General features: G+C 60.4%; 2 protein-coding genes across 2 annotated transcripts; one reads left to right on the top strand and one right to left on the bottom strand.

Annotated features, from left to right (window-relative positions):
• The first annotated feature begins 716 nt into the window (after window positions 1-716).
• SSTR5 (somatostatin receptor 5) lies at window positions 717-1,814 on the top strand. The gene has a single exon (XM_033840619.2). It carries the CDS (start codon window positions 717-719, stop codon window positions 1,812-1,814), a length of 1,098 nt encoding a protein of 365 aa, XP_033696510.1.
• A 1,692-nt stretch (window positions 1,815-3,506) lies between these two features.
• C1QTNF8 (C1q and TNF related 8) lies at window positions 3,507-11,341 on the bottom strand. Its single transcript, XM_033840231.1, is given in 6 exon segments — window positions 3,507-3,524; window positions 7,548-7,732; window positions 9,245-9,637; window positions 10,351-10,447; window positions 10,450-10,556; window positions 11,233-11,341. Coding segments are annotated over 6 exon segments (909 nt in total).
• Between the last annotated feature and the right edge of the window lie 726 nt (window positions 11,342-12,067).

Below are 12,067 nucleotides of genomic sequence, written 5' to 3'. Positions count from 1 at the left end.
GACACTGGCAGAGCCTCTGCAGCCTGAGTTCTGGTTTTTCAGCCACACGGAAGGCCCGGCACCCTCCGATGGTTCCAGGAGGCAACCCAGAGTCCAGCTTTGGGGTCACCCAGGAGAGTGGGCTTGGCCGGTGTCACTGCACTTCTGGCTGGCCTGGGCTTGCGGTGCCCAGCCGATGTTTCAGCCTCCTTATCCCTCCCCCCACCCCTCTCCACCTGTCCTGCGAGTCCCTGGGAGGTGACTCCCACCATCCTTAGTCCCTTATCTGCAAGTTGGGTGTATCAGTGCCACCCCCAGGACTCCACAAGGCCTCAGAGAGACGGTGCCAGCCACAGACTCGAGAGTGGCCATGGGTGAGCCAGGAAGGGGGGCATTGGGGTGGAGAGGGACGGTCAGGTCTCTGGAAGCCATCGTGGTATCGACAGACGGCGTCTGGGCTCACAGGGCCGTCTGCCCGTTGCCCCCACGGCAGCTGTCCTGCTGCTCCTTCCTCTCTGGGCTTGTTTTCCAAACAATTTGCTTAATGTGATTCCCAGCCCAGTTGAACATGAGTAATCATGTTTACCTGGCGCCACGGGGTAATCCTGCGCCTCCTGGGCCAGTGGGGCCGGGCGCAGGGGAGACACCCTCCTGGTCAGTCGCTCCGTGTGCTTCATTCTCTTGCAGTGGATGCGCCCGGCGCTCCCGCTCACCCTGCCCTGCCCGCGGCGGCCACGATGGAGCCTCTGTTCCCGGCCTCCCCACTGACCAGCTGGAATGCCTCCTCGGCAGCCACAGGCAGCGGCGGCGAGAATGGGACGCTGGCGGGGCTGGTGCCCTCACCGGGCGCCCGGGCGGTGGTGGTGCCTGTGCTCTACCTGCTGGTGTGCACAGTGGGGCTAGGCGGCAATGCGCTGGTCATCTACGTGGTACTGCGTCACGCCAAGATGAAGACGGTCACCAACATCTACATCCTCAACCTGGCCGTGGCCGACGTGCTCCTCATGCTGGGGCTGCCCTTCGTGGCCACGCAGAACGCCATCTCCTACTGGCCCTTCGGCCCCGTGCTCTGCCGCCTGGTCATGACGCTGGACGGCATCAACCAGTTCACCAGCATCTTCTGCCTGACCGTCATGAGCGTGGACCGCTACCTGGCCGTGGTCCACCCCATCCGCTCCGCCCGCTGGCGCCGCCCTCGGGTGGCCAAGCTGGCCAGCGCCACGGTCTGGGCCTTTTCTCTGGTCATGTCACTGCCGCTGGTGGTGTTTGCAGACATCCAGGAGGGGTGGAACACCTGCAACCTCAGCTGGCCAGAGCCTGTGGGCCTGTGGGGTGCTATCTTCATCATCTACACGTCCGTGCTAGGCTTCTTTGGGCCGCTGCTGGTCATCTGCCTGTGCTACCTGCTCATCGTGGTGAAGCTGAAGGCCTCGGGCATGCGCGTGGGCTCCACGCGGCGGCGCTCAGAGCGCAAGGTGACCCGCATGGTGGTGGTGGTGGTGCTGGTGTTCGTGGGCTGCTGGCTGCCCTTCTTCATCGTCAACATCGTCAACCTGGCCTTTGTGCTGCCCGAGGAGCCCGCCTCCGCCGGCGCCTACTTCTTTGTGGTCGTGCTGTCCTATGCCAACAGCTGTGCCAACCCCTTGCTCTACGGCTTCCTCTCCGACAACTTCCGCCAGAGCTTCCGGAAGGTTCTGTGCCTCCGCAAGAGCTACGGCACTGAGGACGCGGATGCCACGGAGCCACGGCCGGGCCAGAGCAGCCGGCTGCAGGAGGCCATGCTGCCCGCACGCAGCTGCGAGGCCAACGGGCTCATGCAGACCAGCAAGCTGTGAGCGTGGAGACCGCGGGAGGGGACCCCGGGAGAGGCCGTCCTGGGTGTGTGGAGCGGGGGCAGGTGAGGGTACAGGAACCCACTGCCACCTCTTCTGCTTTCCTTCCCGGAGAAGGAGGGGGACTGGAGCAGAAGAGGAGAAATAGCCAGACAGCAGTGGGGGGAGCAGCCTCCCAAGGCAAACAGCAGACTGGAGAGGCCAGGCCGAGTGAGGCGTACGCAGATGCCAGACCCTGGAGGAATTCGGCTTCCTGTCCTCTCCACCCCCGAGAAATGCGCTCCTCCCACCCCCCAGGCCCGAAAACGGGTCCCAGAGAAGATGCCCTGGCAGCCTCGCTGGGAAAGGCCTTGGGGTCCCTGGTGCTTGGGCCTCTTTGCGAGGCTGGAAGGAGAAGAGCCAGAATGTGGGGGTCACTCACCCGCAAGCCCCCATCTGAGACAGCCGTGCCCAGTGCCGCCCCCAACTCAGTTGTCCTCAGTTGTCCCAGAGCAGGATGCCGACACCAGGAGGGTGTGGGGAGCAGGCAGAGCCGTGCTGAGCAGGGGAAAGCCTGGGTCAGCGCTACCTGGGCCTCGGCACGGACCCCAGACAGAGGCCAAGCCCTGGAAACGAGATCACATAATAAGGGCGCTTGTGTTTGACAACCGCTCCCTGAATAAATTAGAGAATAAATGTTTGACTCTTTCCCAGAGCAAATATTGTCCCTGGAGCCGATTGAAGCCAGTGCAAATCAGAGCAAGTGGATCATACTCGGCTGGATGGGGGTAGGCAAACACCCAGCTGGAAGTGGGCAGCAGGACACTTAGATGATAAGGCAGGGGAAAGAGTACACAAGCCAGCTGAAAGGAACGACAGGGCTGGGGCTGTCCCGGCTCGCCTCCTGGGGGTGGCAGGGTTAGGATTTGGCCCCGGAGGATGCAGGGGATGCATCTGATTCTTCCATGGCTGGTGGGTGCGGGGAGTGGGTGGCTCATTTGGGGCCCCTGCCCCCATCCCTGATCAAGTGGGAACACGGCTGCCTCCTGAGCCCCAGGCTGTCTCTGCCACTCCTGGGCTCCGTCTTGGGGGTGGGGGTGACTAAAGCCACCCCCGCCCGGCCCTAGGGGGACCAGCATCCCAGGGAGGGATGGGTGCCTGGGAGAAACATGTTCGTTCAACCAACCACTTCCCACCACCCCTGGGTTCGGATGCAAAGTGCATCCACTCAGAATAATTTGGGGGAGCAAGCAGATGGCTCAGAAATATCTGCCCAGGTCAATTTCTCCCAATTGATTTGGCATCTTGATCTCCCTCCCCAGGGTAGCGCCAGCCAAGAGTGCCCGTGTGGGGACTGCAGACACCAGCAGCAACCTGACCAGTCCTGCCTGTGATGGGTGTGAGGGGCGTGAGTGTGTGTGCATGTGTGCCTGTGTGTGAGTGTGTGTGTGTATGTGCCTCTGTGCGTGCATGTGCCTGTGTGTATATATGTGTGAATGTGTGGGTGTGTATGCGTGTGCATGTGTCTGCTTGTGAGTGTGTGTGCCTGTGTGTGAGTGCATGTGTAGACATGTGTGTGCCTGTGTGTGTGCCCAGAGCCTGATGGACCCAGCGAGTGGAGGAGCTGATTCCAGGCAGCCCATGGACCCTGGGTCCGGGTGGGAGCTGGTGACCAGGACTGGCCATGGTGGGACACCGAATGGGAGGAAGTGAGGACTAGGCACTGCTGAGAGCCTGTAGGGAAGCGGGGACAGGAGTGTTCCAGGAGAAACGTAAGCCCAGGGAACCGTGGACATGGCACGGTGGGCCTGGGGATGCAGCCTGGACTGGCCACTGCCCTCCGCACCCAGCACAGGCTGGGCACAGCTGCGGGGACCACAGAGCCGCCACCACACTGCTTGCAGGTCCCGGGTCCACAGGCCCTGAGTGGGGCAGGGGGCGGGGAGAGCAAGTGCCCTCGGGGGGTGACCTGCTTTACTGTCTCTCTCTCCGCATCGATGGGTTTTATTGGCCACTGGGCTCCAGTGGCTCCCAGAGTGACCTTACTCAGGAAATCCGGCCCGCGGGGCAGGGTGAGGCTTCCTCTGGGATCGGGATGGGGGGGGCTGTTTGCCAGGCAGTGGGGGTGCAGGGTGGGAGGGGTGGGTGACGGAGGCGCAGCCCCCACAGGCAGAGCCGGTGTTGTAGCCCCACAGTGAGGGAGACCAAGGCTGGCCCACCCTGAGGGCTGAGTGAGGGGTGCCCTGGGTAGGGCCCCAAGGAAGGGTCAGGAAGGGCCCACCCTCTTGGGCATTTTGGGACAGGAGGAAGGCAGACCATGGGTAGACACCAGGAAGAACTTCCCACAGGAATCTGGGGGCTGAGAGCTGGGACACCCTTTGGGGGTGTCAGGGAGGTGATCGACGTTGAGAATAGGGTCTTGGCTGGTCACCTGTCAGGGCCCCAGCAGAACCCTGGACTTCAAGGACTGGGTGGGCTGAGGACCTGGAGAGACTACTGGGTCCATGACCCCGCTCCATCCTGGCTGATGGGGGATCCCAGCCCTAAAGTGCTGCCTCCCCTCCGCTGCTGTCCTGTGCAGACTGGCCCATGCTATCCTGGCTCCTGAGGGCTGGTCTGGCCACCATGAACCTGAAGTGTGTTTGCTGAATGAATAACTGAGTGATTGATGTGATGATTGATAATTGAGTGATGGCGGCTCTGTCCAGTTGGGGTCCTTACCTTGAAGGTCCAGTGACTGTCCAGGAGCCTGACTGGGGTCCCCGTCTCCGTCCTTCCCTCCCCGAGCTCTCACCCCTCTCCAGGGCCCTTGCTCCTCCCTGTCCCAGGCCCACCCCCTCCCCACTCCCTCAGGCTGCATATCTGGACATGGTGGTGACAGCTATGCATTTGTTGTATCTGCACTGATGGGGGTCTGGGGGCTCCACCTGCGTGGGTCCCCACACTGGGGGCAGCAGGGTCTCTGCCCGAGCAAACCTCCCTCCCCTGGCCCCTGCCTCTGGGGAGGGGGGGTGAGGCCCTTTCTCAGCCACTCTCTTCCGTGGCATCTGCACAGACAGCTGACCGTGGCTGCAGGGTATAGGGCGCTGGGCCTGTGGGTGTGGGCACCGGGGCACCCCAGGAGGGGGAGGGCATGGTCCTCCTGGTGCCATCCACAGGGGCCGGCGCTGGGCAGTGGGGACTGGCCATGATTCCCTTCTGCTCCCACCCCGAGTGGCTCCCCGTGCCCCCCACTTGTCCCACCCACCCCCCCCGCCCCCCAGGAAACAGGTATCCCCTCCGTTTGGGCAGTTTGAGGAGGGTTTAATTAAAGGATGTTTTGCAGAGTGGTGGGTGGGTAGTTTTACCACCTGGCGGGTGGGGGATGGGGCTCTCAGGACAAGGAGACCCACGGCCCTCCTGCAGCCGAAGGCAGCAGCCGTTCTGGGGACGGAGTGCCCACCCTCTCCCCTCCCCCTTCCCACACGCTGCCAGGCTCCCATTGCTGGGCACCTGAAAGGTGGCCTGGTCCGTAGGGGTCCGTGCCCTTGTGGTCATCAGGCCTGAGAGGGCGGCCCTAGGATGAGGGTCAGCTTCCAGGGTCCCCCGACCTCTCCCCACACTGGAGCCCGGCTCCCACCCTCCCTCCTAGCTGAGCCCCCAGGGGCCATGCTGAGGGGTGCCTGGGACCAGGCAGGATCTGGAAGCTGTTGATGCAAAGGGGAGGGGACCCAGGCTCCCCTGAGCTGTGCTGCTGGGTTTCCTTCTCCTGACCCATGGCTGCGGCCTTCTCGGCCCTCTGGACTGTGGACCTGTCTGCCCATGTGTCCTCTGGAGCCACCCTGCTGGGGCCCACGAGGCCTGGCCCACGGGTTCCCTGAGGGACACAGATGATGGTGGTGATCAGGCAGCTTGGAAACAATATCTGGACGCGATGCCCTTGGTGGTCGGTATAGAAGGAGCACTCCTTCCCTCACGGATGAATCTCCTGTCCTCTCAAGATTTCTCCGTCCATCTGGGGGCTCATTAGAAGGCAGGAACCCCACCCTTGCTCTCCCCAAGGCAGGAGCACTTCCTAGCGTCATGAGTTTTGGCTTCAGGACTGATGTAGAACAACATTTTCTATTTTTACAAAATCAAACCTATCCCTCTTCTGCTTGGGAAATTCCTCCTTTTTTTAAAAAAATATGTCTTTCCCATCCAGAAATTAGCTAAATATTCCCACGTATTTTTTAGTTGTGGTACAATACACACTCCATAAAATGTGTATGGAGGGACCAACAACACTTTATTGGTTCATCATCGATAGATAACCTGGATGTTCCCACTTTTTGGCTGTTGTGCGTTGTGTGTGTCCCACATATTTTTAATGGTTATATTGCTGACAACTCTTTACTTCACTGATACCTGCTTTAGTCCATGAGGTGACCCTTGAACGCAAATGCCCCCTCATCCCAACCCCGCTTGTACCTCGGGCTCTTGTCCCCCTGGGCGACTGGCCTCTGGGGGTTCCTGTTGTCTGCCTGGTGGTCACTGCACTCGTCACCATATCTTCCAAATCTGTTTCCATGTCCAAGAGAGCACACAGAACTGAGCTGGCTCCTGCCTACCCATTCCTCCAAGCGCCCTTCAACACTATTTTACAAAGTTAGAAAATGGGTGTTATACGCAGGTGTTCATCGTAGCACAAACAATAGCCAAACGGTGGGAACAGCCTGAATGTTTCTCAACAAGTGAACAGGCAAACCGTGGTCCGTCCGCACAGTGGGGCGCCCCTCAGCCGTGGCAAGGGGTGAGGGGCCAGCACACACTACAACACGGACGGACACGAGAGGCCACAGAGTTTGTGATTCCACTTACACAAAATGTCCAGAAGCAGCAAATCCATAGACAGAAAGCAGGGGCTGGGGGCGGGGGCGGGGGGGGGGGGAGTGCCAGCTCGCGGGTTCGGGATTTCTGTGGGGTGATGAAAACGTTCTGGAACCAGATAGAGATGTGGGTTGCACAACGTTGTGAATGTACTAAATGCCACTGTATTGTTCACTTTAAAATGGTAGATTTTATAGTATATGAATTTCACCCAAGTTTTAAAAATGGGTGTTTTGTTGGAATTCCACCAAATGGATAAACTGATATGGGAAACTGGCTCCCGCAGGATCCATCTCTCAGGCTGCCCTGTATTCTAGTCTTTTCCAGCTTTCTTCTCCTGCAGCAGGCCAGTCCTGATTGCACCGAGGCCCCGCAGAGGGTGCCTAGAGGCTGCTGCTCTGACTGGGGCCATTTCCCTTCTCGTCTCCTAAGCGGTCAGGGCGGCAGCCTGGGCCTGTGGATTTCTGAGTCTCGGGTCGCCCATCACTTTGCAGAGATAACAACTTCACCTCATCCTACCCTGTTCTCAGTCGCTGTTTTTAAATAAACCTGGGCTGGGGGGATGCAGGCACCGCCGCCTTGCCCTGGACCCACCCACAGTGTCCCCTGGCACATCCCTGTGCTCTGAGGCTCTGGCCGGCTGCCTCTGAGGGGTTCTCGGCCACACTAAGGGGAGCCCCCACCCTGCCCCTGGTTCTCTGAGCATGGGGGGTGGCCTTGGATTTGGAGTTGGTCAGACACCCTCTGGCCTGGCCTGCTCTGCTCTCTTGGGTCGCCAGCTGGGAGCAGGTCTGTCCCGGGAGGCTCAGCCGAGCTGCCCCAGCACCGCCCTTCCAGGCACCGTGGACAGAGTGAGTGGGAGGGAGGCCGAGCAGCCATGGGGTCTGAAGCCTTCACGGGACTGCCCACCCCGGCCTGCACCCTCAGGGCCCAGCGCAGCGTGGAGGGCTCTGTACCCTGATACCGGACAGGGGAGCTGAGGCCACACAAGGAGCCAGAAAGAGCCCAGGCTTTGTCTGAAGCTGCTGGACAGGGGCTGCTCTCCTGGCCCTGCCCGGCCAGGTTGGCCTGCAGCATGCAGTGGGTCTGGGTCCCTGTCAGGGTGGCAGGGGAGTCCAGGACCCGGGAGGAGAGAGGGACACTGGGGTCCTTCCAACCCCCCGCACTCCTGTTCGGGCACCTTTATCTCTACAGTGGAACCTTCCCAGCCACCACGGCCCCCATTAGCGCTCTGAAGTGGCTCCTGATGCCCTGATGGTTGCCAAGCACCTTGGGCGTGTCCAGCTATTCCAGCCATAAAAGGACACAGGCCAAAGGGCCAAAGTGCAGCCTGAGGCTTCTCAGCCCAACTCAGCATCCCGGGAGGGGCCAGGTCCCAGGATGTGGATGGGGGAGAGGGGTCCCGACCTTTCCTCTGGCTTCCCGAGGTCCCACCCAGCACCCTCTAGTCTCTAGTAGGGCCAGGGCCTCACCAGTCAGAATGTCCTACTCCAACCCCCGACCCCTTGGCTGTAACAAGCCCCCCAGAGTCTTGCTGCCATCTGCCATGTGCCACGGCTGGGCCTAGTCGGGCCTTGGGGCTCCTGGGGGCAGGAATCCCTTTGAGACCCTGATGCTATGCATCTTGTGGTACAGACCCCTGCCTGTGCTTGGGGTCTGGAGTCAAAGGCCTGCTCTGCCCAGGCCTGAGCTCAGGGACCCACGCCTCTGAGTCTCAGCTTCCTCATGGGGCTGTAGGGCCTGCACGGGGGATGCGAGGGTCTCATACATGGGACGCCAGGAGCCCCTATCCTGGTCCAGAGCTGGCCGAGATCCAGCCTCGGTGGGACTGTCACAGCCCTCAAGGGAGGCTGCAGGCCCAGGCCCTGGGGTGGGCGGCTGACAGAAAGCCCCCTCCCAACTTACCTCAACATAATAAAGGCTATATATGACAAACCCACAGCCAACATCGTTCTCAATGGTGAAAAACTGAAACCATTTCCTCTAAGATCAAGAACAAGACAAGGGTATCCACTCTCACCACTATTATTCAACATAGTTTCGGAAGTTTTAACCACAGCAATCTGAGAAGAAAAAGAAATAAAAGGAATCCAAGTCAGAAAAGAAGAAGTAAAGCTGTCACTGTTTGCAGATGACATGATACTATACATAGAGAATCCTAAAGATGCTACCAGAAAACTACTAGAGCTAATCAGTGAATTTGGTAAAGTAGCAGGATACAAAATTAATGCCCAGAAATCTCTTGCATTCCTATACACTAGTGATGAAAAATCTGAAAGAGAAATTAAGGAAACACTCCCATTTACCATTGCAACAAAAAGAATAAAATATCTAGGAATAAACCTACCTAAGGAGACAAAAGACCTGTATGCAGAAAACTATAAGACACTGATGAAAGAAACTAAAGATGACACAAATAGATGGAGAGATATACCATGTTCTTGGATTGGAAGAATCAACATTGTGAAAGTGACTCTACTACCCAAAGCAATCTACAGATTCAATGCAATCCCTATCAAACTACCAATGGCATTTTTCACAGAACCAGAACAAAAAATTTCACAATTTGTGTGGAAACCCAAAAGACCCCAAACAGCCAAAGCAACCTTGAGAAAGAAAGGGATGGGCATACAGCACGGCTGCGGCCCACCAGTTGCACGTGATGCGCAGGTACGTCTCCTTGTAATTCCAGGTGTGCACATTGAGGCTCAGGACGTAGACGCCGGGCACGGCAAAGAGGAAGGGGCCGGAGGCCAGGTCGAAGGCACCGTCCAGGTCCACCAGCTCCGTGTCGAAGGGCACGGCCTGGAGGGCATCGGTGCTGTGCAGCCCCTCTCGCCAGCCCACCGAGAAGGTCACGTAGGCACGCTGGCACAGGGTGCCCGGCGGCCCCACCTGCCCCTTCTGGCCCTTGTGGCCACGGAGGCTCCAGGAGCCAGGCGGGCCCTCCTTCCTGCTCCTGCTGGAGCGGCCTCTGACCCCCACTTTACCCTTCTCACCTGTGAGGGGGTGCGGGTAAGGGGAAGCCCCTGGTCAAGGTTTCAAGGGTCAGATTCTCTGGCCACACGGCCTTGCAAGTGACCTCACCTCTGTAAGCCTCAGTCTCATCTGTCAGGTGGGCGCTAACCCGCCCTCCACGGGGCAATGAGAAAGAAGCCACACCCTGAGGTCCTGGCAGTTCTGAGGCCTGTGCAGATGGTCACATGGGGATGGCTGGGACGGCGGGGACGATGGGGGGTCCAGTAGCTGCCAGAGGAAGTGTCTGAACTGGGTTTTGAAGGAGGAGAGGCCTGGGAAGTTGGTAACCAAATCCAACCTCAGTGTGGCCTCCGTCCAGCCTTCAGGGTGCCTTCCTCTTAGAGCTCAGCCTGTCTTGCCTCTCAAAGGGGGCGCTGCTCCCAGACCCCCTTCCCACCTCCCCTTGGGGTGAGGGAGCAGAATTGAAGGGAAACTCAGCCCCGCCTGCCACCCCCCCCACCCCCCCACCATCTCCCCCAATCCACAGCCCCTTCCCCAGGGCACCCTGTTCCCACAGGAGGAGGCGGCTATGGGGAGCAGGGAGCAGGCCCTTGTGTGCCCCCCTGGGGCCCAGCCTTCCCAGAGCTAGCCTTGGGCCGTCGCCCTGCTCTCCTGCCTCTCTTCCCATGCCCCTCATTGCGGAGTGTCCCTGCGGGGCTGGGGGCAGTGGGGCCACCTCTCCAGGAACACTCACCTTTGAGGATCGAGATGTCGATGGTGGGCCGCACGTGGGGCAGTCCCACCCACTCATCCCTGTTGCTCATGCGGGTGTGTGGGCATGCGGGCTGGGGGCAGCCGGGGGCCAGGGTGGGCAGCTGCAGTGCATACACAGCCAGCAGGGCGGCCCCAGGCCAGGCCAGGCCCCTGCGGGCAGCATCAGCAGGAGCAGGAGAGCAGAGGCTGGGTCGGGAGGGCAGGACGGGAGGAAGAGGATGGGGGAGGAAAACGGGGAGTGGAGAGGGGACACCCCTGCTGAGCCCCCACCCCCGCAGCAGCCCAACTGTGCCCCTTGTGTGGGGGAGACTGTGCTGGTGGGACCAGGGAGCTGCCTGGGTGAGGATGGACAGTTGGGACCCCTGGAGGGGCTGCAGTGGGCGTGGCCAGAGCCTCATCCTGCACCAGACAGGGCACCTGGCAGAGCCCTCCTGGACACTCAGACCCCTGCCCCAACAGACATCACTAATGGATCCCCACACACTTTCCCCTGGACCTGGATGTGGCCCCAGCATCCCCCCTAACACAGCACCTGGGGACCACCATCGATCGGAGGGGCCAGCACGGGGGACCATTCACACCTGCCCTTCCAGAGCCCCAGTGAGTGACCAAGGCAGCCCCACCCCATGGGAGCTGGTGCTTCCAGATTCCTTCTCCGGGGCTGCTCCCTCCTCCCCATAGCTGCCTCCCTCCTGGGGCCTTAGGGCCTTAGCTCTGGGCAGTGGCAGGCACCCTAACTGCCTATAGTTGGGGAGTCCCGGTTCCCAAACCCCCCATGGCTGGAGACCCCGCACCTGGTAGATGCAGGGAGAACTGTATGGAGGTGGGGGCTCTGAATCAGCCCTCTAAGTCCCCCACCGACCTGGGCTGGCCAGAGCCCTCCGGGAGGGACAGCTAGGCTGCTTCAGGGAACGGCAGCACCCCACCCACTGGTGGCTGGGCCCGGGGCCCAGGTGGTTGGGGTCAGACATGAGGCAGTTTCTGCCCGGCTGCCTAGCTTGGCAGAGGGCAGCAGCCTCATCCTGACCTCCCGTGGGCCAGGCCAGGCCCCTGCGGGTAACTTGGGGGGCTACCCCATGTGCCCCCCACCCGTCTGTGGGTAAGATGGTCTTTAAGCCCTATCAGTCCTAGGCCTCTCGCCTCCACCTCCTCTCCTTCGGGAGACCCTGCCTGACACCTGGTTCATCCACGCCAGGTGGAGGCTCCACTTTCCAGCTCAACCAGCAGCTGCTGGGGGGCCCTGGGTGAGCCCCACATCATTTGGGCCTCAGTTTCCCTGGCAAGTGGGTCCTGCCTGCCCTGGTTTCCCCATGTACATATGAGAGGCTCAGCCAGTGTTGGTCTCCTGCAAGGGCAGGCGTGTGAGGTCGGGATCCTCACTCTTCCCTGTACCCTAGCCATGCTGAGCAAAGACTCAGGCTCCCTCTTCCAGGAAGCCCTCGGGGACTGCAGCCCAGGGTGAGGTCCTTCTTCTTACATAGTAGGTCTGAGACCCACTCCCAGGCTGAGCTTCCCTGGCAGGTGGGAGCCCTCCTCTCCACCACCTCCCCCTCAGAGCCTAGCAGACCCTCACCCACCCCCCTAACCCCATTGGACTCTGCAAGACCCTCCTGAATTCCTTCTGTGGAGGAACCTTACAGGAGTGGGTATCTCCTGGGGAGCCCACTCCACAGACAGGCCTGTGTTGCTGGGGCCCT

The sequence above is a fragment of the Tursiops truncatus genome, chromosome 15 (assembly GCF_011762595.2).
Source record: "Tursiops truncatus isolate mTurTru1 chromosome 15, mTurTru1.mat.Y, whole genome shotgun sequence".
In the NCBI taxonomy this organism is placed as follows: Eukaryota; Metazoa; Chordata; class Mammalia; order Artiodactyla; family Delphinidae; genus Tursiops; species Tursiops truncatus.
The sequence above is the reverse complement of the archived record's forward strand: the minus strand, read 5'-3'. Positions and strand labels throughout refer to the sequence as shown.

What these genes read in the sequence shown, in the direction of transcription:
- SSTR5 (XM_033840619.2), top strand. Translation starts at nt 717, where the DNA reads ATGGAGCCTCTGTTCCCGGCCTCCCCACTGACCAGCTGGAATGCCTCC.